This window comes from Tripterygium wilfordii, chromosome 8 (genome assembly GCF_013401445.1).
Source record: "Tripterygium wilfordii isolate XIE 37 chromosome 8, ASM1340144v1, whole genome shotgun sequence".
NCBI classification, from domain to species: domain Eukaryota; kingdom Viridiplantae; phylum Streptophyta; class Magnoliopsida; order Celastrales; family Celastraceae; genus Tripterygium; species Tripterygium wilfordii.
In genome coordinates this window covers 10875013-10899324 of record NC_052239.1, presented here as the reverse complement: position 1 = coordinate 10899324, position 24312 = coordinate 10875013, and the positions used below count along the sequence as shown (strand labels likewise).

General features: G+C 37.7%; 3 protein-coding genes, 1 long non-coding RNA gene and 1 other non-coding gene across 5 annotated transcripts; 3 read left to right on the top strand and 2 right to left on the bottom strand.

The window, feature by feature from the left end:
• Nucleotides 1-218: 218 nt before the first annotated feature.
• LOC120004523 (protein NRT1/ PTR FAMILY 5.10-like) lies at nt 219-3832 on the top strand. The gene is made up of 4 exons (XM_038853889.1): nt 219-453; nt 541-758; nt 1893-2431; nt 2727-3832. Exons 1-4 carry the CDS (start codon nt 234-236, stop codon nt 3517-3519), a joined length of 1770 nt encoding a protein of 589 aa, XP_038709817.1. The 5' UTR covers nt 219-233; the 3' UTR covers nt 3520-3832.
• Nucleotides 2132-5757, bottom strand: LOC120004528. The gene is made up of 5 exons (XR_005469556.1): nt 5402-5757; nt 5169-5272; nt 4225-4301; nt 2407-2480; nt 2132-2272 (listed from the first exon to the last, which is right to left on the bottom strand). It is a non-coding gene; the product is annotated as an uncharacterized LOC120004528 (long non-coding RNA).
• A 2281-nt stretch (nt 5758-8038) lies between these two features.
• On the top strand, nt 8039-11374 carry LOC120004527 (protein NRT1/ PTR FAMILY 5.10-like). Its single transcript, XM_038853891.1, has 4 exons — nt 8039-8235; nt 8319-8536; nt 9677-10215; nt 10489-11374. The coding sequence occupies exons 1-4, from the start codon at nt 8103-8105 to the stop codon at nt 11273-11275; spliced, it is 1677 nt and encodes a 558-aa protein (XP_038709819.1). The 5' UTR covers nt 8039-8102; the 3' UTR covers nt 11276-11374.
• A 3342-nt stretch (nt 11375-14716) lies between these two features.
• On the bottom strand, nt 14717-24104 carry LOC120003641. Its single transcript, XM_038852656.1, has 6 exons — nt 23721-24104; nt 23319-23595; nt 15428-15700; nt 15240-15364; nt 15015-15101; nt 14717-14821 (listed from the first exon to the last, which is right to left on the bottom strand). Exons 1-6 carry the CDS (start codon nt 23934-23936, stop codon nt 14717-14719), a joined length of 1083 nt encoding a protein of 360 aa, XP_038708584.1. The 5' UTR covers nt 23937-24104.
• Nucleotides 20977-21083, top strand: LOC120004700. The gene has a single exon (XR_005469616.1). It is a non-coding gene; the product is annotated as a small nucleolar RNA R71 (small nucleolar RNA).
• Nucleotides 24105-24312: the final 208 nt, after the last annotated feature.

The following is a 24312-nucleotide window of genomic DNA, read 5'->3' as shown; positions in this document are numbered from 1 at the left end:
ATACGTTATTGGTTGGAATCAAATATTGGACGCAATTGCACCTAAATCTTAAATCCTAACATGTCATTTTAGAACAAACACGAAAAAAGAAAGAAGACAATTAAGTGACTTTTATCGAGAAAGACGTCTCTGATTTGTTGAGTGTGGTTGTATGCATTATATACTTGGGGAAATGCGTGTAATGAAATCAATATCCACAATCGGTACCCACCATAACAAAAAATTCTTCTTATATGTCGGGCCCCAACACCACTTGGACTTGGTGTATTCAAATGGGAGCTCAAGGAATTAATTTAAAACACACAGTAGTTCAGGCAGAGGCAGGCATGAGTAGAGGCAGTGCAAATAAGGAAGAAAAACTGGAACCGGTACATGACTCCGTGGACTACAAGGGCCGTCCACTCCTCAAATCCTCCTCCTTTGGGGGTTGGAGATCCGCTATGTTTATTATAGGTACCACCACAGTATTAAGAATATATCAATTTACACGGATATATATATATATATATATGTACGTAAGTTTTTAATTTGTATGTATAGGTGTAGAGGTGGCTGAGAGATTCGCCTACTACGGCATCTCGTCGAATCTGATAACCTACTTGACGGGTTCGCTCGGCGAGTCCACCGCAACTGCGGCTGCGCGCGTTAACTTGTGGTCCGGTGTAGCTTCATTGCTGCCTCTGCTTGGTGGTTTCGTTGCTGATTCTTTCCTTGGCCGTTATCGCACCATTGTTATTGCTACGATTGTCTACCTATTGGTACTTCCTTTCTTTTTCCCTTTTTTTTAGGGTGAAATTTACAACCAAGAAGGCTTTTCGCGTTTGAAAATTTTCTGTTGAACAAGTAAAGTAGTGAAAATTAACCAAAATTAAACTGTATTAAAAATAAAAAGATTGAGTTTTTCACGAGACACCTCATGATTGTATTGCTTTTCTTCGAACTGATTTGGTAAGGGTTGCTTATCCCCGACTCTGCAGTTCTAGTTAGTTCTTTCCTTCCTAAAAAAAATAAAAAAATAAAAAGATTTTGTTTTGTTTTCAATTATTGGATTATGAAAAATTATATTCCTAACATGTGACGGAACTAAGATCTGAACTCATTAGGAAACGCATTTCTAGCAATAATGCGTTTATTAATTAAATTAATTATTATCTCAATTATTTAACTTTCAATGGTGGTTGGTCATGACGTACTGTGTTTATCAAAATCTTTTGTTTTATATAGATTACTTCCTCGCCTACAATTCTTGATTAAGACCACGATGTATATATAATTCATCAGGTGGGCCCCAAGTAATCAACAATGTGGGGCCCATAGGGTATTAGAAAATCCATAGAATAAACACTCAAGTCTCAAGCAGGACCTTATTTTTCAGCACATTAATTGATAATTTTAGAGCAAAACGGGCAATGCAACTTCTCAGAGTTAGTGTAACTCTATCACTCAATTTTCAAATGTTTCAATTGGAAAATCAAAAGTTGAAAATTGTTTCAATTCACACACATGGGAATCTTTCTCACTGTTTGGACAGTAAACTTACTGATTTGGTATAAGAAATCGATAAAAATAATCTACCTGAACAATGAAAATATGCCCTCATATACATATTGAAAAAAAAAGTCAACTCTGTGTTCCCAAGTTTGAACGTCTGAATATTCTATGATTGAGTTGGATATTGACAACTCTTTCAATAGCCAAAAGTTGCATTACCTTAATGATAGATAACACTCTAGTGCACCATGTTCCTGCACCGGGCGGAATCGGAGAGAGGCAGTATGTACGCACAACATAACACTTCGTATGATTTCAACAATTACAGCCGACAAGTTCTATTTCTATAGTACGAGTTAATGCTTACCGGTATCACCGATTTGTGCTGAAATAAATGGCAGGGACTAGGCATGTTGACTCTGCTTGCCGTGATTACTTCTCATGACTGCCCAAAAAATGGCGCTAGAAAATCGTGTTCTCCTCCTCAACTCCATATAGGCTTGTTCTACTTTGCTTTATACATAGTCGCAATCGGACAAGGTGGACACAAGCCTTGTGTTCAAGCATTTGGAGCAGATCAGTTTGATGGGAAAGACCCAGAAGAGAGCAAAGCCAAAAGCTCATTCTTCAATTGGTGGTACTTCAGTTTATCAATGGGCATAGTTGTAACACTTCTGGTGTTGGTCTACATTCAGGACAATCTCAGTTGGGCCCTCGGATTCGGAATCCCCTGTATCGCAATGGTAGCTGCATTGGCCATTTTCTTGTTGGGAACCAAGACCTATAGATACAGTGCCAAGGCAAAGACAAAGCACCCAATTGTGAGAATTGGTCTAGTGTTTGTCGCGGCAATTAAGAACTGGAAAATCACTCCTCAGGCGATAGAATTTCAAGAGGAAGGTTGTGGCTCCTCACCTCCTCATATTTCCAAGCAGTTCAAGTAAGAAAATCAACTTCAATGTCTTCATATCTCAAATGACCTCTATTTTCTGCATTGACAAAATAAAACATCAAGACAACGTAGTAGAAACATATATGCATATTAAAGCACCTATATATGTTGTATTGATATATTAAGCATCACAACCCCCTTGAAGAACTCATAGAGCTCTCTGCTACTGCATCTTATAAGGGTTAATCCTTATATAAGCTGAACTAATACAACATATCCCCATGCTGTATTTTTGTTTGGAATAGTAAAAGCTTTTCTAATCTTACATTTTCTTTGCTGTAAGGTTCTTAAACAAAGCTTTGTTCAAACCAGCTGGTGTTGTGGAGGATGGGAAAGCCTGTAGTATCACAGAGGTTGAAGAAGCAAAGGCGATAATGAGGCTCATTCCAATATGGGTTTCATGCTTGGGTTATGGCATACTCTTTGCACAAGTATCAACCTTCTTTACAAAGCAAGGAGTTACCATGGACAGAACACTCACGTCAAGCGTCAATATTCCACCTGCTACGCTACAAATTTTCATTGGCGTCTCAATTGTTCTCTTGATTCCAGTGTATGATCGAGTTTTCGTTCCGATAGCAAGATCGGTAACTAAGAAATCATCTGGTATCACCATGCTTCAGAGAATAGGAATTGGTATGGTCTTATCCGCTATGGCCATGGTAATTGCAGCTCTAATAGAGACAAAAAGGCTCAACACAGCACAAGAACATGGTCTAGTTAACATACCAAAAGCAACCCTTCCAATGAGTGTATGGTGGCTGGTTCCCCAGTACATTCTGTTTGGTGCTGCAGATGTGTTCACTATTGTTGGTTTGCAAGAATTCTTCTATGATCAGGTCCCAACAGAGTTGAGGAGTATGGGTCTTTCCTTTTATTTGAGTATTTTTGGTGTAGGGAGCCTCTTAAGCAGCCTGCTTGTCTCTGTTATTGACAAATCACATAAAGATAGCTGGTTTGATAATAACCTTAACCAGGCACATCTTGATCGGTTCTACTGGTTACTGGCTGGACTAAGTGGCGGAGGTTTTCTTTTGTTTTTGTATTTTGCTAAATCTTACATTTATAAGAGGTAGATTATATATCTAAATGTGCTCACTTTCTTCAACTGTTAGATTGTTCATCTAATGTTGACATGAAAGCTAGGCATTGCTGTTTTCTTGTGGTGCATTTGTTTGTGAAGCAGGAGTTTGATAGTGCTATCATTGCTGGTTTAATCCAATGCGTCTGCAGCTAAGAACGTGAACGCGTGGATCGATACCCCACCATTGTCGTCTATTCTCTTGCATATATTTTGGTAAATCTACCATATGTTTATATAACTTGTCAATGCGGTCCCATTCCTTAATGAATTTCTGGTTTTTACCTGGATTTGAAATTATTCAAGCTTAACTTCCTGTTGTTGTTTGTTCTAGCATTACAATGTTTCTTTTTAATCTTTTGTTAAAGATTACCAGTATGAAATTTACAGAGACAATTTTACAGGTTCTTTAACATCATTCTGTTTTTAAAGAGAAATAGTCCAAGATTCAAATTTAATCATCCTATCCTATCATTATAGTATTATACTACACTCCCTTTTAGTTCCTAGTTTGGGGAAGATTCTTTTGAGAATTTTCCGATTATTATAAGGAAAAAAACTTATGTTACGATATTAAACTTGCAATTTTTTGCCCCCAATCCTCTTCTAAAAGGTGAGTCTTCAAATAACAAGAGAAACATCAATTTTGATACCATCTAGAATGCTCAGCATACAGATATATTTTAGGCACAGGAGGTACCTGAATCTGTCTTTGAACAAACGTAACATACTCTACTGCTTGTCTGCTTCCTCTAATATATCTGCAGAATTTTTTTACTGCAAATAAAAATGAGAGACAACAAATTAGATCTGTCTTCAAGACTTTCCATTCATTTTTGTGCAAATAACAAATTGTTTAGAATTAAAAATTCAAGCATCTTTTTCTCCGAAGTCAAGATGAGATTTCATGATTAGGAGTATCACACTCTCACTTCATTCATATTACCATATTTTCTGTTACTAGTCTAGGTACAAATCACGAAGGTTTTGGAAGGAGTTGAAACCGAATGCATATAAATATTAGACATAGTTTCTCGGGTTTAGCTATATTGATGCTCTCCAAATTATTCAGTATGCAGATCCCCTTGGCGAAAATGAGCCAGTCATTCACGAGCTTCCTCTACAATCCTAGATGTGTTCAGAACAACAGTAGATGGCATAGCCTTTATTGCAGTCATGTGCCATTAATTTGTAGAACTAAAGTACCAGATATGAATTTAGCAACGACGAAGACTAATTCTACTGCTAAATACCATCCTATATAGTAACTGCAGCTACTCTGCTCAAATGAAAATTTGCATGTAAATCTACATGAACATATCTACACATGACAACAGATTCATCATTCAAGTGAATCACAAAAGTTGAACCAAAGTCACTCACTTACATCATTACTTTCAGTAAGTGCAATTTATATAAAATGAGATGAGATATGCCACTAAACAAAAGAATTGAAATTCATGGCACCAGAGATTTCATTAACTTAGACTTTTGTAGCATACAGTTGGGCATATAAAAACACAAGAGTCTGATCAAAATGAAGCTTTCTTCCTAAGCCATAAGAACCAAGGAAGAGATGTACATCTTAGCCAAGACAAAAACACAAGAGTCTGATCAAAATGAAGATAAAGTGACTAATCTTACCCTCTCTTCAATGTTCCAAGGATGCATAGCACAGCCACGATTTGCACGAATCTTGCAAGGCACTGAATCGGGTATCTGACCACTCTGGTCACCTTTCTACCGATCTTCAATCAAAATAAATCACTAGTTACTACCATTTGGATAATTAATTGCAAAAAAAATTAGAACAATCAGCTCCATAATTTTCTTTTTATAGAAAATCTCAGTTCCATAATTTGTACAGATATATTTACCAAGTGAGATGGATTCTGCAATTGGACCTCCCTAAACATTTTGGCCGCCGAAGAAGTTTCCATACTGGGCCAAACTCGTAGTCAGGCGAGATTCCATAGTTAGAATAATATTCGTCGCGCTTAATAAGAAAGTCGGTCGGAGAGCTGTTGTGAAAGCTGGACGACGGGCCCGCATCGAAGAAGCCACCAGTGTCGTCAGGAGAAGCGTAGGTGACCGATTCTCTCTCTGATGCGGGGGTGCTAATCGATGTCGCCAGCGCCAATCCTCCAATTGAGCAGACATTGCAAGAATCGAGTTCTTGCTCGAGATCCTCCTCCGCTGTCGTTTTGGTAGGCTCAGAGGCGTCCAGTGGCGCAAAAATATCGGGGTTTTACCGTGATTCTAATTTATATATAATAAACTTTTTTTTTTAATAAAGGATAGGGAAGGGGAGCCGGCAGGACTCGAACCCACATTAATTGACAATTATAAAAAAAATATATGAAATTATAAAAAAGTTCCTTAATTACCATCAATTATACGGGTTTATTTTGAGTACGGCAATGATATATATCCGTAAGTTTTTTCGTACATAAACGTTCATAATGATGCAATAATTACATTGTTTTAACATAAGCTATTATTACATTAAAACTGATTAACACAATCTCTTATTACATTGTTTTTGACTCACATAATCTTTTATTATACTTTTTTTTACATAATTACATTGTTTTAAGTGTTGTAGATTTGTATACACTGTTTCAAACATAATGTAATTAATAACTCACAGGTTAAACCTATCAACAATGAGTTTCTTTTGAAAATAGCTTTACATGCTGAATCCGAATATGTAACATGTATTTTGAGAAATAAAATATTTTGAAGTTTCGTTTAAGAAAAGAAAAAATAAAAAAGTTGTGATGTCATATTTCTTAGCATGGATGATTTAATTAAGAATACGTAGCGTCGCCGTTTTGAGTAACATCTATCATCTATGTAAAGAAAATGTACAATATAGGTTTTGATCAAACTATCCTTCTATAGAGATCATATATGTGATGCATGTATTTTAAGACAAATGTATGTAATAAATATCCATCTATTTAAAGGAAAAATAGATATAAGGTATTGAACTCATATGGCCATCCATACTAATACACGCAGAGAAATTAAATTAGGTTAGATATACGTATATTAGTTGAAATTAATTATCTTCTTTTTTTTTATCAATTTGATTTAGAACATGACTTTTCACAAAGTGTTTACAATTAAGTGAGTTTAATTTGGTATGTATCATCTATTGAAATCATTGTGATTATCATACTTTTCAAATCCTATAAGAATTATAAATAAAAATTTCACATGTCAATTTTTAATAACTTAAAAAATGATGATGATGTGAATGCATGAGAATGCTCTTAAGTTTCTCTAAGCTTCCATTTTTCTATGTTGTGTAGAAGATTTCCATTGAAGAGTAGGGGAATGGTTATATCATAAATTATTGTAATTTTGTGAGGGTATGTCTTGGGTTTTTAATTTCAAGTGTAAATTTTATTTTTTCACAAATTATATGATTTTTTTATTTATTATTCTTCTTTTTTAAGTTGGTTCCCCCCTTTACCTTATCAAATCTCTTCCTTTAATATTCATGGCTCGTTTTGATTTGTCGATTTGGATATTAGAATGGAAAGAAGATGTCATGAAAGCTATTTTCTTGGCATCTTTATTCCTTGTCAATGTTTGGATCACACTGTTATACTACTTTAATGACATTATTGATTTTCTTAGCAATGTTCGGTTAGAGTAAAAGTTATAATTATTTCACATTATATGATAAACTTCAATTAAAAAAATAACACTTTAACTTGAATATAAAAATTAAAAACTGTAAAGATGAAAAAATAAAAATAATTTTTTAATATTTATATGCGATCAGGTTTAATCAATGAAAAATTAAATAATATAAAGATGATATATTTAAATACATAATCATAGAATATTGTCAAATTTATATATTTTCAAGATGACCTTATAGGTATTTATTTGAAAATAAGTGAGGATTCTAAGAGTCCTCCATTTTTGGGAGGAAATGAGAATTCTTCCTTTTGCGAGAAATCCAACTTTCCTTAAAATCTAGATTCCACCAACCAAACATAGAATTTATTAGAAAAAAGAAAACTCTCTCTCTTTGAATGATGAATTTCGAGAACCAAAATGACACCAAAATAAGTGAGGATTCCAAGGATTCTTCTATTTTTGGGAGGAAAGGAGAATTCTTCATTTGGAAGGAATTCAACTTTCCTTGAAATTCTAGATTCTAAGAATTACATCAACCAAATTAACATAAGAATAATTGACAAAAAAAAACTCTTAGTTCTGGAAAGCTGGATTCTGCGAACCAAACATGACACCTTAATGAATTAGTTATAAGCTATACTATAATAGAGATTTTTAATTACCAAAATAGTATTTGAAGCTGTTCGCAACAGCATTTGACCGATTGCTATTCATATATTTAAATATGTCTAACGTGCCATTTTGGAAAAACAACTTGCATCAGCCCACAATCAGAAAAATCAGAAAATTCTAATACTATATAGTGTGTGTGTATATATATATATATATATGTCTGGCCCGCTACAACTCAGGCTTGTGTATTTAACGGGAGGTTAAGGAATTACAACAAAGAAAACACACAAATTCAGGCGGAGGGCAGGCATGGGTAGAGGCACTGCAAATGACGAAGAAAAACTGGAATTGCATGTGGTGGAGGACTCCGTGGACTACAAAGGTCGTCCACTCCTCAAATCCTCCTCTTCTGGTGGTTGGAGATCTGCCATGTTTATTATAGGTATGACCACATACGATTACTGTTAAGAATATATATATACCGATTTACACTTATATATATAAGTTTTTAATTTGTATGTATAGGTGTAGAGGTGGCTGAGAGATTTGCCTACTACGGCATCTCGGCGAACCTGATAACCTACTTGACAGGTTCGCTTGGTGAATCCACCGCAACTGCGGCTGCGCGCGTTAACTTGTGGTCCGGCGTAGCTTCATTGTTGCCTTTGCTTGGTGGTTTCGTAGCTGATTCTTTCCTTGGCCGTTACCGCACCATTGTTATTGCCACGATTGTCTACCTATTGGTACTTTCTTTCTTTCTTTTTTCCCTTTTTTCAGGGTTAATTTTACAATCAAGAAGGCTTTCCTCGTTTCAAAATTTCCCGTTGAAGAATTAAAGCAGTGAAAGTTAACATGTGTTTCTTATTTCAATTATTTTATTTACCAGAAAAAATGGTAGTGAAAGTAAACAAAAACTGCTAAAAAAGAAGAAGGGCGTTTTTCATATTTGGTTAGACTTAAGGGTGGCAAAAAACCAAAAACTCTCTTTGGGGTCAGTTTCGAGTCGGGCAACATCACTTGCTTGCGAAATATTTATATGTTTAGACTCTAACCCGGATTGGATTTCGGATGTACAATTGACCACATCATGATTGGTTTAAATTTAGACAATAAGTTAATCCGGGGTTAGGGTTTGGACAACTAACGTGGACAAGATTTATGTGTTTGGAGTTTGGACCCTGACCCGATTTTAAGTCGGACAAAAATCTTATGTATGCCCACCCGTACTTACACTTGTAGCATAACAGTGGAGGCCTGAGGATGGCGCCATGGTGTCTGGTAATAAACGTGTTTAATTATTAAATTAATTATTGTCTTAATCATTCAAGGTTCAATGGTCGTTGGTCATGACACATGAGGTACTGTGTTTATCGAAATCTTTTGTTTGATATAGTTTACTTCCTCGCCTACAATTATTAATTTAATTAAGTCCACGATGTATAATTCATCAAGTGGCCCCCCTTAAACAAATATATTATATATGGGGCCCATAGTGTATTAGAGAGATTGCATCAAAGTCCATAGAAGATTCCAGCGGCTCGTATTCCAGTGGAGTTGTACACATAGAGAATCGACATATAGAGCATACAAATTCACTTAGATCAAATGCATCCAACTTAACTGAGATACCAAACTACTGAGATCTTTATCATTTTCATATAATAAACCCTTCTGTCCCAATAATTATCAGCTTTAGAGTAAAAAATATCTTAATAATAAACAACTCTCCTTCATAACGTTCGGCGGAATCAGGGAGAGGAGACAGTACGTAAGCCGAACTTTATCACTTCTTATGGTTTCAACTATTACAGTCAACATGGTGTATTTCTATAGTACGAATTAATGCAACTGCTGTCACTGATTTGGGCTGAAATAAATTGCAGGGACTCGGCATGCTGACTCTGCTTGCCGTGCTTACTTCTCAAGACTGCCCAAAAAATGGTGCTAAAAAATCATGTTCTCCTCCTCAACTCCATATAGCCTTGTTCTACTTTGCTTTATACATAGTCGCGATTGGACAAGGTGGACACAAGCCTTGTGTTCAAGCATTTGGAGCAGATCAGTTTGATGGAAAAGACCCAGAAGAGAGCAAAGCCAAAAACTCATTCTTCAATTGGTGGTACTTCAGTTTATCAATGGGTGTTGTCGTAACACTTCTGGTGTTGGTCTACATTCAGGATAATCTCAGTTGGGCCCTCGGATTTGGAATCCCCTGTATTGCAATGGTAGTTGCATTGGTCATTTTCTTGTTGGGAACCAAGACCTATAGATATAGTGCCAACGCAAAGAAAAAGCACCCATTTGTGAGAATTGGTCGAGTGTTTATCGCGGCAATTAAGAACTGGAGAATCACTCCTCAGGCAATAGAATTTCAACAGGAAGGTTCTGGCTCCTCACCTCCCCACATTTCAAAACAGTTCAAGTAAGAAAATCAACTTATCAGTATGTTTATATTCAAATGAGCTCTATTTTCTGCATTGACAAAATAAACATCGAGACGACGTAGTAGAACGTAGAAACATATATGCATATTCAAGCACCTATTTATATGTTGTATAGAAAACATGACAACACCCTTGAAGAACTCATAAAGCTCTGCTACTGCATCTTATAAGGGTTAATCCTTATGTTAGTTGAGATGGGTTTGTTTGGTATAGTAAAATCTTCTCTAATCTTACATTTTCTTCACTGTTAGGTTCTTAAACAAAGCATTAATCAAACCAGCGGGTGTTGTGGAGGATGGGAAAGCCTTTGCAGAGGTTGAAGAAGCAAAGGCGATACTGAGGCTCATTCCAATATGGGTTTCATGCTTGGGTTATGGCATAGTCTTTGCACAAGCATCAACCTTCTTTACAAAGCAAGGAGTTACAATGGACAGAAGACTCTCCTCAAGCGTCAACATTCCACCTGCTACGCTACAAATTTTCATTTCCGTCTCAATTGTTCTCTTAATTCCAGTCTATGATCGAGTTTTCGTTCCAATAGCAAGATCTGTAACTAAGAAACCCTCTGGCATCACCATGCTTCAGAGAATAGGAATTGGTATGGTCTTATCCGCTATGGCCATGGTAATTGCAGCTCTAATAGAGACAAAAAGGCTCAATACAGCACAAGAACATGATCTAGTTAACGTAAAGAAAGCAACAGTTCCAATGAGTGTATGGTGGTTGGTTCCCCAGTACATTCTGTTTGGTGCTGCAGATGTGTTCACCATTGTTGGTTTGCAAGAATTCTTCTATGATCAGGTCCCAGCAGAGTTAAGGAGTATGGGTCTTTCCTTCTATCTGAGTATTTTCGGTGTAGGGAGCCTCTTAAGCAGCCTGCTTGTCTCTGTCATTGAGAAAGCAAGTAAAGATAGCTGGTTTGATAATAACCTTAACCAGGCTCATCTTGATCGCTTCTACTGGTTACTGGCTGGACTAAGTGGTGCAGGTTTTGCTTTCTTTCTGTATTTTGCTAAATCTTACATTTATAAGAGGTAGATTATATTCCCAAATGTGATCGATTTCTTCAACTGTTAGATTGTTCAGGGAAGCTTTCAGAATCTTCCCATTATTAAACTTGCAATTTTTTGCCCCCAATCCTCTTCTAAAAGTATGAATCTTCAACATCAATGTTGATACCATAGAGAATGCACAGCATATAGATATAATTTTGGCGAAGGAGATACCTGACTCTGTATTTGAAGAAACTTAAGATACTCCACTGCTTCCTCTAACATATCTGCAGTACTTGTTTGCTGCAAATAAAATCAAGAGAGAGAACAAATTAGATCTGTCATCAAGACTTTCCATGCAGTTTTTTTTTTCAAATAACAAATTATTCAGCATTAAAAATCGCTGTTCCATAATTTGTACAGAAATATTTACCAAGTGAAATGGATTCTGCAACTGGACTTCCCTAAACCTTTTGGCCGCCGATGATTCATCCGTACTGGGCGGCGCAAACTCGTACTCAGATGAAATTCCATGGTTGGAATAATATTCCTCCCGTTTAATAAGAATGTCGGCCGGAGAGCTGTTTTGCTTGGGAAAGCTGGACGAGGGGCCCGCATCGAAGAAGCCACCAGTGTCGTCAGGAGAAGCGTAGGCGACCGATTCTCTCGCTGTTGCGGGAAATTCACGACGAGCAACTAAAGAAAAGGAAGATATGGAAGAATAAGTGTTTTTGTATTCTTAACATTTATGGAATTACAACCCTAGTATATATAGTAACAAGATCATATGCATCTCCGCACTTCTAGTTACGTTACTGACTAATGATATGTGAACACAATTAATGACTAATGAACACATTCAAAGTTGACAGCCATCAAGGTTGAAGGTTGACAGCCATCAAAGTTGACTAATGACATCAAGGTTGAATGTTGGCAGCCATCAAGGTTGAAGGTTGGCAGCCATCAAAGTTGACTAATGACATCCAATACTCCCCCTCAAGCTGGAGCAAGGATATTGATTGATCCAAGCTTGGAAAGTAACCAATGAAATTGAGCTGAAGAAAGAGCCTTAGTGAACATGTCCGCAAGTTGGTTTTGACTTCGAGTATATTTGGTAGAAATTAACTGAGACTGAACTTTTTCGCGGACGTAATGACAATCGACTTCAATATGTTTGGTTCTCTCATGAAATACTGGATTGGAGGCAATATGCATGGCGGCTTGATTATCGCAGTAGAGAGTCATTGGTTGAGGATGAAGAAAACCAAGATCGACCAACAATGCCTTTAGCCAGATAAGTTCAGAAGCAGTGGAAGCCATTGCACGATATTCGGCTTCAGCGCTAGAACGAGCAACCACGAGCTGTTTTTTACTCTTCCACGAAACAAGATTGCCACCAACAAATATACAATAGCCAGTAGTGGATTTACGATCAAGAGAGTTGCCGGCCCAATCAGCGTCGGTGTAGCCGATTATTTGTGTATGACCATTGTTCTTCATAAGTAGACCATGACCAATAGACCCCTTCAAATATCTAAGAATTCGTTTAACAATTCCCATATGAACAATGGTTGGAGAGTGCATAAATTGACTCACAATACTGACTGCATGACTAATATCGGGTCGAGTAATGGTGAGGTAAATAAGCTTACCTACCAACCTTTGATAAATTTGAGGCGACCGAAGAGATTCACCATCTACAGCCAAGTTTAGTTTACTGTCCAACGGTGTATTTGCAGGCTTGCAATCGAGCATGCCAACTTCACACAACAAATCTAACACATACTTTCTTTGATTCAAAACAAGACCTTTGTGAGATGTAGCCATTTCGATTCCCAAAAAATATTTAAGGACCCCAAGATCTTTAATGGCAAACTTTTGATGAAGAACTTTTTTAATATTGGAGATGGCTGCAATATTATCACCAGTAATAATAAGGTCATCGACATAAATTAAAACTACTAATCGTACCCCATTCTTGATGAGAACAAACAACGAGTGATCAGCGTTACTCCTTTTGAACTCAAGTTCCTCAAGTACCATACTCAACTTGGCATACCAAGCACGGGGTGACTGTTTCAATCCATAGATGGATTTATGAAGCTTACAAACCAATTGTGGATTACTGCTTTGAGGGTGACCCGGCGGTAGTTTCATATAAACTTCCTCGAGGAGATTGCCATGTAAGAATGCGTTTTTCACGTCCATTTGAGATAAAGACCAGCCATGATTTATAGCAATCGATAGCAAAGTACGAACAGTTGTCATTTTTGCCACCGGCGCAAAAGTCTCCGTGTAGTCGACTCCATAAGTTTGGGTAAAGCCTTGTGCAACCAATCTTGCCTTATGCCTTTCAATAGAACCATCGGATTTGAATTTGGTTTGTATACCCAACGACTGCCGACAACTTTCTTATCCTTTGGAAGTTGAACAACACTCCAAGTATGATTATCAGCTAGAGCCTGAAGCTCCTCTTGCATAGCCTTTTGCCAAACCTCTTTTTGATTAGCTTCAGAAAAGCTTTGAGGTTCAGTTTTGTCAAGGATGTTGCTAAGATAGGCTGCATGAGAAGAGGACAGTTTATGATAGCCAAGAACATTAGTGACTGGGTGTCTTACCGAGTATGACACATAGTCCTGAAGCTTTGGTGGTGGTCGTCGATCACGAGTAGGATTACGTCGAATAGACAGATCAGAATTTTGCATATCAGTTTCCACATTAGTCTCTAGAACCGACTCAGTGGGAGTTACTACGACTGGTGTTGGAGTGGATATTTGTTCACTGTCAGATGTTGCATGTGGATCAACAAAATCCACCCGTGGAATAATAGATAACCAATCATGAGACATATCCAGAGTTGGTAGTGGAATTAAAGTTGACTCCCCCTGACTTGAACTGCCACGAGACTGAGAATAATATGGAGTGTTTTCGTCGAACCTAACATCCCTTGTTACAATGAGCTTTTTAGAGATGGGATCATAACACTTGTATCCCTTCTTTGTAGATGAATATCCCAAGAAAACACACTTGGCTGCCCTTGGATCTAACTTGTCACGGTGAATTGCTTGAATATGCACATAACAAGTACACCCAAATATTTTAAGATGAGATAAATTCGGCTGCTTTCCTGTCAACAACTCAGATGGAGAAGTGAAATTCAAAATTCTACTAGGCAAGCGATTTATGAGATAAGTAGCGGTGAGTACACCTTGGGACCAAAATTGTTTGGGAACATTCATTTGAAACATTAGAGATCTTGTTTTCTCAAGCAAGTCGTGATTTTTTCTTTCAGCAATACCATTTTGTTGTGGAGTACCAACACAGCTAGTTTGATGAATGATGCCATGCATGCTCAAGTATTGTGTCATGATATGAGACATATATTCTGTGCCATTATCTGATCGAAGAATCTTAATTTTAGAAGAGAATTGAGTGTTGATCAGACTATGAAAATCTTGAAAAACACTAGCAACCTCACTTTTTGATCTCAAGAGATACAACCAGGTGAATCTAGAAAAGTCATCAACAAAGGTGACAAAATATTTGTAACCATCAAAGGACTCAAGAACAGGACCCCAGACATCCGAATGTACTAATTCAAATAATTTATTTGAACGAGAATTAGAAGAAGGAAATGATAATCGTGTAGATTTTGACAAGTGACAAATGTCACAATCAACTGAATTTTTATTAATATTTGGAAAAATCTTTGCCAAAATTGACTCAGAGGGATGTGCTAGACGTTGATGCCATAATTTGTGCTTGGAAGCTAAACAGGCATTTACATGAAATCCCTTGTGAAAATCTTTGAGAAGATAATATAAGCCTTGAAAGAAAAATCCCTCACCAATCGTCTTCTTGGTGACTAAATCCTGGAATACAACATTGTGAGGAGAGAAAATAGCACAACAATTTAGTTGAGTTACGAGTTTGCCAACCGAAAGAAGTTGAAAAGGAAAAGAAGGAACACACAATGCTGGTGATGCAATGTGCTTAGAAAGTAAGTTTACCTTTCCCTGTCCAACAACAGATACAGTATTACCATTAGCAACACATATTTGGGAAGGTGGAGATAAGAACTTAAACTCAAACAGATTTGTAGGATTATTTGTGATGTGGTCAGTGGCACCTGAATCTATGACCCAAAAATCATGCACATTACTTAAATTCAGCGCAGTTGAGAAAGCTTTCAAAATACCTGATGTGTCATCAGTTGCACCATTTTTATCTTCAGATAGAAATCCAGCAAATTGACCATGTAAGGCAGCTGACTTCCCATTGTTATCAGATTCACCTTGCTTTGCTTGAAGATAAGAAGCAAACTCATTAATAAGAGTTATTGGACTTGAGGAGAACCTTGACAATCCATCTCCAGCCATGGTTGTAACATGATTAGCCTTATATCCCGAAGGTTGAGTCCGTTTCTGAGGCATATTCTCTCTCGGAAACTTAGGCTTCAATTCAGGATGAAGTACTGTTGGGTCTAAATTAACCTTACTAGCAAGTGTACTAGTCGGCGACTACAGCACAATGATAAGCAAGGGTCGAATCCACAGGGACGGTGTTATGTCTAATCCAAATGTATATTTGTATGTATATATGGACAATGCAATCACAAGTAAAGTTCAACTCAAGATTGTTTGGTTTGGTAATTAAACTAAAACAAGCAAATAGCAAAGTGTTTTTGGTATTTTCTTAGAATAAGGATGCAACTAATGCAAATGAGATTAGTTAACGAATATGAGATGAACACCAAGGCTTTGGAATCCCCCTTGGGAAATGACTTGCAATGACACAAATTCACACACATATTTACTAATTCGGGCATAACGAATCCGTACCTAAGTCGGTTTTAGCGCACTTAAGCCAAATCTCCCTAAAATCGATTACTAGCCATCTTATTGGTCTAGGTCGGATATTCTTAAATACATTCTAGCCATCTTATTGGTCTAAACATGCATAGGAATTCATGGAGTTCTATGGAGATTAGAATTCATACAAATTGTCACCTAATTAAAGGGAGACACATTCATAATCAAGTGTTTCAAGAAGCATAATATACTTGACATATTATTGTCTAAGCAAATTCTCCAAACAATTTCATCCAAAAACCTAAAGTGTTGGCCAAACACCACAAGCATGAAGAAATTGCAATCAAACATAGAAACACAAGATTTATACCCAAATCAACTCATATATATGTAAATCAAGTCATAAACAAAGTCATCAAACCCAAGGCTTCATCCTAGCCTTGGCACAAGTGATTTAGTTACACATAATGAGAGAAAAACACAAAAGGAGAGATGAGAAAATCATGAATAAACCCAATTAGTTGAGTAGATCCAAGTTGAGCTGAAGAATCTCTCCTCCTAGCTCCAAGAATCACCTTCCCCCTCTGGTTTCGCTCTCCAGAAAATCAGTTCTAGGTCTCAAAGTTCCCGCAGCTCGGACAAATCGCGACTTAAAACATCCCAGAAAATTGCTTTTTGCGCCTAGGCGTGTTAAATTCACGCCTAGGCGCACCACGCCTAGGCGCAATCCTAGGCGTGCACCACTTAAATTTCAAGTCCATCACTCTGGACTGGGCGTGCAGGATTGATTCTGGGCGTGCACAAATTGTGCGCCTAGGCGCGCCACGCCTAGGCGCGTTACCCCTAGGCGCATGATTCAAATGACCATAACTTCTCCATATGACCTCCGATTTGCATGATTTTAGATGCTACGGAAAGCTTGAGATGTCTAGTTTCCAATGCCTTTTGTTGCGCTCGATTCCAATAATGTGACAGAAAGTTATGGTTATTTGAACATACGAAGGTCGGTGGACATTTTCTTCAATTCAGCCCTTTTTCCGTCGCTTTTCATCCAAACCGCAATCAACCTATCAAAATACAAATCAACACATAAATACACTCATTATTTATCAAAAGAAAGCTTAAGAGGGGGATATTTCTACCAAAAATAATAGGTATTATCATGCCTATCAAACACCCCACACTTAAACCTTACTTGTCCTCAAGTAAAACTAAACTAAGTACATCTACCAACTAACATCCTAACTCACTAACGCAGGAATCGCGATTGCATTTAGCATATGCAACAAGCCGTTAAACCCCTAGGTGTCCCTAGTGGAGGAGTTTTGTCTCCTGAGGGCTTACAAGAACGACACCCACAAACGTTTCAAGATAACTCAAATCAAACATATGGGAAGGAAATCACTAGAATCGAAACAATATACATCAATGCCATCCAATCAAAAAGATGTAGAGACCCCACACTTCATCCAAACATATACTCAATGAAGATTATCCGTCTACTCAATCACTTCGTCTACATTAAGTGCATGCAAAGAAGAAATGTATAAATATTTGGCTTCCAAAAGTTCATAGGCGCCAAACATAGTCACATTCCAAGAATTCCAAGAACGGTCAAGTAGTAATACCAAGGCACTTTTATTTATATACATACTTCTCTTCTTCTTCTTCTTTTTTTTAAATTTTTTATTTTTTATTTTTATCTTACTAGGACCGTGCAATGCTCACTCCTTTAAGCTTTCTAGTCAACCCATGTAACGAGTTCTCAACCAATGACTCCCAACCAGTTGGTTTAGGGCATTATGTGATAAAGCACGCCTCAGATCAATCACTCGAGTTGAAAAGGCTTCGAAGTTAAGCTAGCCTAGTATGTTCATCATGATTGTCTTACCTTTTTACGCGAAACTCGAGTTGGTTAGACAAGAGCCCCGGTTACTCGGCAAGATCACAAGAGCGGAACATGCTTTTAATCATCATCAAATTGTTTTTTTCATTTTTTTTTAACATGCATGTAATTAACTAGTGCCAAGAATATCACTAACACGGTGTTCTAGATCATCTTAGAGAAAGTCCACATTCAACATCTATTCACCCAAGTCATACCCCACAAGCACACATTCTCGTGCAGGCGAATTACAATGATTATGCAATAGAGTAGACGTCAAGCATATAGAAGGATATGATGGGTTCCACAAACCAAGATCAGCTGCATTTCAGTATAACACTCAATTCAATAGCAAACTCCCATAAATATGCAAGATTCAAGCACTTAAATTTTTTTTCAAATATATATATTTTTTTCCAAATTCAACTAGTACAAAAATCATGTAAAATTTCGCACAAGAAAATCCATACGCAGTCCACCACCCCACACTTTAAAGAATGCATTGTCCTCAATGCAAAACATAACAATGTAATAATGCATTAAAAAGAGGACAAGTTGAAACAATACAACCTGGGGTTAGAGTCATGTATCGAGTGGATTGGGGTACTGGCCTAGCCACAATTCTTCAATGTCTTCATGAACCCTTTCTTGCATATGAACCCTTTTTTTTTTTTTTTTTTTTAAAACACACACGCCTAGGCGTGTATAAGGTGCGCCTAGGCGTGGTTTGGCTGTAAACATAATCCCCAGAAATTTAAACTTTCTTCATTGGGTTGCCTCCCAAGTAGCGCTAAGTTTAATGTCTTCAGCCAGACGTAGTTGTACCTACAAAATCAACCATGTATGCATCAACACTGAACAATTTAAGCAAACTCTCACCCCAAACTTTAAGAACATGCATGGTCGTCAATGCAAATAAATAAAGGGAGGGAGAAAGCTTAAACACAACACTTGTTTTAGATAAGGAGAGAGACAACCTGATTTGGAGAAATCACCACAAGCCTCAATCACCTTTACAACAATCCTTGGGAAACAAATCAAGGAGGATGGTGCACAGGATACTTTCCATTCAGAATCCCCGAAACATTTGGCCCACAGAATTCAAGTTGGCGAGCCACAAATTTCCACCCTTTTTCTATCTTAGAATTCATTATCGTGAAAGTACCATGGATAGACAATTTCAATGTCTCAAAAGGAGCTCTCGCTTTACCTCTCAACATTGTTTTGGACCGTGCCTTTTTCAACTTCCTTGTTCTTGTCCGCACGCCTTTCAAAGTTGGAGATAGCTTGCTAGTAACAAGGGAAGTAACCACAAGCTCGTTGGATATTGGCGATGATAGGGTCTTTTTGCTTTCAATGCTATCACCAACCACATATTCTACAACCTCATCACTTGAAGCCGTTTTTGTCAATAAATTCACTCTCTCATGGCCTACCATATCAACATGAAGGCATTCTCTAATGACATCTGGACTCTTCATAGCCTTAAAGATTTTGAACTCAATGGTCTTGTCAAAGGCTGTCATTGTGAGCATGCCCTTTTCCACATCTATAATGGTCTTCGTGGTAGCCATAAAACCGCGGCCTAGAATGAGTGGTACATCTTTTCTCGGATTAGGTTCACCCTCCATATCAAGCACCAGAAAATCCACCGGAATAACAAACTCACCCACCTTTACTAAAACATCTTCAACTAGCCCAAAAGGATGCACTAAAGAACGATCCGCTAATTGGAGAGTGACTGATGTTGGTTTCAACTCACCGATCTTCAATGTAGTGTAAACAGAATAAGGCATGATATTCACACTTGCACCAAGATCCATCAAGGCCTTTTCAATTTCTTTCTCTCCAATAATACAAGGAATGGTAAAGCTACCCGGATCTTTTAATTTGGGTGGGAGCTTCTTTTGTAAAATAGCACTTGTCTCTTCGGAGAGAAATACTTCTTCATGATCACCAATCTTTCTTTTGTTAGTGCACAACTCCTTCAAAAATTTTGCATATGCGGGAATAGACTTAATTGCCTCAATGAGTGGAATATTAATCTCCACCTTCTTCAAAACTTCAAAAATATCCCGATTATACTTGCTTTTCTTAGCCGGTGCAAGACGAGATGGAAAAGGCACTTTTGGAACATACTCTTCTACTTCCGACTTTTCCTTCTCAACATGAGGTATTTTGGAAACACTTGGCTCCACCGCTATAGGTTCATCATGATTCTCACCTTCAAGCTTTTTATACTCAATCTTGTTATCCACGTTTTTCCCACTTCGCAAAACAGTAATAGCATTAGCATCTTCATACTGCTTAGGATTTACCTCAGGTTGACTCGGCAGCTTTCCTGGCTGTCTTTCACTCAAGGCATGAGCAAGTTGTCCTACTTGCATTTCAAGCTTTGCGATAGATTGAGTATTACTGGAAACAGTTTGTTGCAACTGAGTCATTGACTTGCTCATCTCTGCTTGTGAATGTTGCATTGAGACTTGTGATTGAGCAAGTTGGGAAATAAGGTCCTCCATAGTAGACTTCCTTGCATCTTGAGAAGGTGGTTCGTGTCGTGGAGCTTGCCAAGGTCTAGGCCCTTGATTGAAATTCTGGGGTGAAGCATAGGAGAAATTGGGGTGATTCTTCCATCCTGGGTTATATGTGTGAGAAAACGGATCATTCTGCTGCCTATGAAAAGGTTGAATAGCATTAACTTCAGCTTCAGGAAATGTCCCACTTCTAGAACATACATGAGTAGGATGATCGGTGCCTCCACAAATGCCGCAAGGATCCAAATTTCTGCTGAGCAAAGTCACTACCGCATCCAATTTCCTAGCCACAGATGCCATCTCTGTATTTGAACCACTAGCCTCATAAACCATGTGTCTAGGAGCATCAAGATCACGATTATCCTATTGTGAGGAATTTGCCACCACAGTCTCAATAATTTCATTGGCTTCAGTTGGTTCCTTAGCCATAATATTTCCTCCAGCAGCTGCATCTAACCTATGGCGGCATTCATCAGACATATGTTGATAAAAGTATGATATAATCTGCCATGGCAAGAATTGATGATGTGGACAACCAATCAATAGAGTTTTATATCGCTCCCAAGCCTTAAAGAGTGGTTCTCCCTTGTTCTGCCTGAAATGAAAAATCTGATCTTTCAGCCTCTGTGTCCTTGACTGAGTATAGAACTTCTGAATAAACTTGGCAGAGAGTTGATCCCAAGAAGTGATAGAATTTGGTGGCAGAGTTTTGAACCAAATCTTAGCACTTTCCTTAAGAGAAAAAGGAAATAGCTTCAACTGTATGAACTCTTCAGATATGCCCTGGATTTTTTGAGTGCCACAAATCTCCAGAAAATTATCAATGCGATCACTAGCATCTTGATTTTCCGCTCCTGAAAATGATGGAAGCATGTTAATCACATGGCATTTAAGCTCATAAGAGAGGTTTGGCGGAATGGTTGGTAAGACGATGCAAGATTGTCTAGTAGAGAATTGTGGCATAGAGTAGTCCATGATGGTGACAAGAGCATTTGCATTGTTGGCATTATTGCCAACTTCCTCACGATTTTCAGCCATGCTCTCCTGTTCAGAATGTTCTCCCAAAGTGTTGTCACTAGATGAACTAGAGCTGGATGTAGGAGAGATAGAACGAGTGGAAGATTTCTCCTCAAGAAAATCCTTGTCTCTCTTGTTCCATCGTGTACGTTCCAAGTCTAGATCAACAGGAAGAATTTCTGTATCTTGAGAACGCCTTCCTTGCATGAACTACAAACAAGAAAGAATAGTATAAGGATCACTAATTGTCAAATAAGTAAAAACTAAACTAAGTATGTAAGTATCTATGTATATAAACAAGAATGGATCAAATATAAGCAACCGTCCCCGGCAACGGCGCCATAAACTTGTTGGGTCTAAATTAACCTTACTAGCAAGTGTACTAGTCGGCGACTACAGCACAATGATAAGCAAGGGTCGAATCCACAGGGACGGTGTTATGTCTAATCCAAATGTATATTTGTATGTATATATGGACAATGCAATCACAAGTAAAGTTCAACTCAAGATTGTTTGGTTTGGTAATTAAAATAAAACAAGCAAATAGCAAAGTGTTTTTGGTATTTTCTTAGAATAAGGATGCAACTAATGCAAATGAGATTAGTTAACGAATATGAGATGAACACCAAGGCTTTGGAATCCCCCTTGGGAAATGACTTGCAATGACACAAATTCACACACATATTTGCTAATTCGGGCATAACGAATCCGTACCTAAGTCGGTTTTAGCGCACTTAAACCAAATCTCCCTAAAATCGATTACTAGCCATCTTATTGGTCTAGGTCGGATATTCCTAAATACATTCTAGCCATCTTATTGGTCTAAACATGCATAGGAATTCATGGAGTTCTATGGAGATTAGAATTCATACAAATTGTCACCTAATTAAAGGGAGACACATTCATAATCAAGTGTTTCAAGAAGCATAATCTACTTGACATATTATTGTCTAAGCAAATTCTCCAAACAATTTCATCCAAAAACCTAAAGTGTTGGCCAAACACCACAAGCATGAAGAAATTGCAATCAAACATAGAAACACAAGATTTATACCCAAATCAACTCATATATATGTAAATCGAGTTATAAACAAAGTCATCAAACCCAAGGCTTCATCCTAGCCTTGGCACAAGTGATTTAGTTACACATAATGAGAGAAAAACACAAAAGGAGAGATGAGAAAATCATGAATAAACCCAATTAGTTGAGTAGATCCAAGTTGAGCTAAAGAATCTCTCCTCCTAGCTCCAAGAATCACCTTCCCCCTCTGGTTTCGCTCTCCAGAAAATCAGTTCTAGGTCTCAAAGTTCCCGCAGCTCGGACAAATCGCGACTTAAAACATCCCAGAAAATTGCTTTTTGCGCCTAGGCGTGTTGAATTCACGCCTAGGCGCAATCCTAGGCGTGCACCACTTAAATTTCAAGTCCATCACTCTGGACTGGGCGTGCAGGATTGATTCTGGGTGTGCACAAATTGTGCGCCTAGGCGCGCCACGCCTAGGCGCGTTACCCCTAGGCGCATGATTCAAATGATCATAACTTCTCCATATGACCTCCGATTTGCATGATGTTAGATGCTACGGAAAGCTTGGGATGTCTAGTTTCCAATGCCGTTTATTGCGCTCGATTCCAATAATGTAACAGAAAGTTATGGCTATTTGAACACACGAAGGTCGGTGGACATTTTCTTCAATTCAGCCCTTTTTCCGTCGCTTTTCATCCAAACCGCAATCAACCTATCAAAATACAAATCAACACATAAATACACTCATTATTTATCAAAAGAAAGCTTAAGAGGGGGATATTTCTACCAAAAACAATAGGTATTATCATGCCTATCAAGTACCCAACATCGGTCCACTGTATGACCAAGATTATGACAATGATTGCACTTCAACTCAGGTCTCTTTCCCTTGTAACTTCTTTCTTCAGATCGTTTATGATTGAACATATATTCTCGGGCTTCAGATACCTCAGTTTTGAGGTTACAATTCATGACCTTTCTTCGGACTTCTTCCCGTTGAATAGTAGCACAAACACTCCCTAGAGAAGGAAGCTCAGAATTCATAAGTATATGACTACGGAGATCTTCGTAATCAGGAGCAAGATTAGCCAAAAGCTGAAATATTTTATCCTCTTCAGCCCGTTTTAGCAAGACAGCAAAATCAGTAGTATGTGGACGATAAACAGACAACTCATTCCACATACTTTTCATGCTACCAAGAAATTGAATAAATGGTTTACCTTCCTGTTGAAGACATGCAATGTCTCTTTTGAGTTGAAAAACTCGTGCCGCGTTATTTTGATTTCCATACATCTCTTTAACAGCATCCCATAAATCTGCAGAAGATTCATAATAACTGAAAATTTCAGCAACATGTAATTCCATAGAATTAAGTAGCCATGTCTGCACCATCTTATCTTGGGCAATCCAAGATTTATACTGAGAAGAATTGACATCAGGAACAACAGTACTTTTGTCAATAAACTCAAGCTTTGATCTTCCACCAAGAGCTAACTGCACAGATCTTGACCAAGGAAGATAATTGAACTCATTCAACAAAACCGAACATAATCGTTGGTTTGTATGAACATCAAAAGTATTTGAAGGTAGAGAGGCCGAGGGATTGCCTGAGTCGGACATGATTGGAGTGATTTCGGCCATTTAGAAAACAAAACGAAGAATAAAAAAGACCTCCTCTGATACCATGAAGAAAAGGAAGATATGGAAGAATAAGTGTTTTTGTATTCTTAACATTTATGGAATTACAACCCTAGTATATATAGTAACAAGATCATATGCATCTCCGCACTTCTAGCTATGTTACTGACTAAT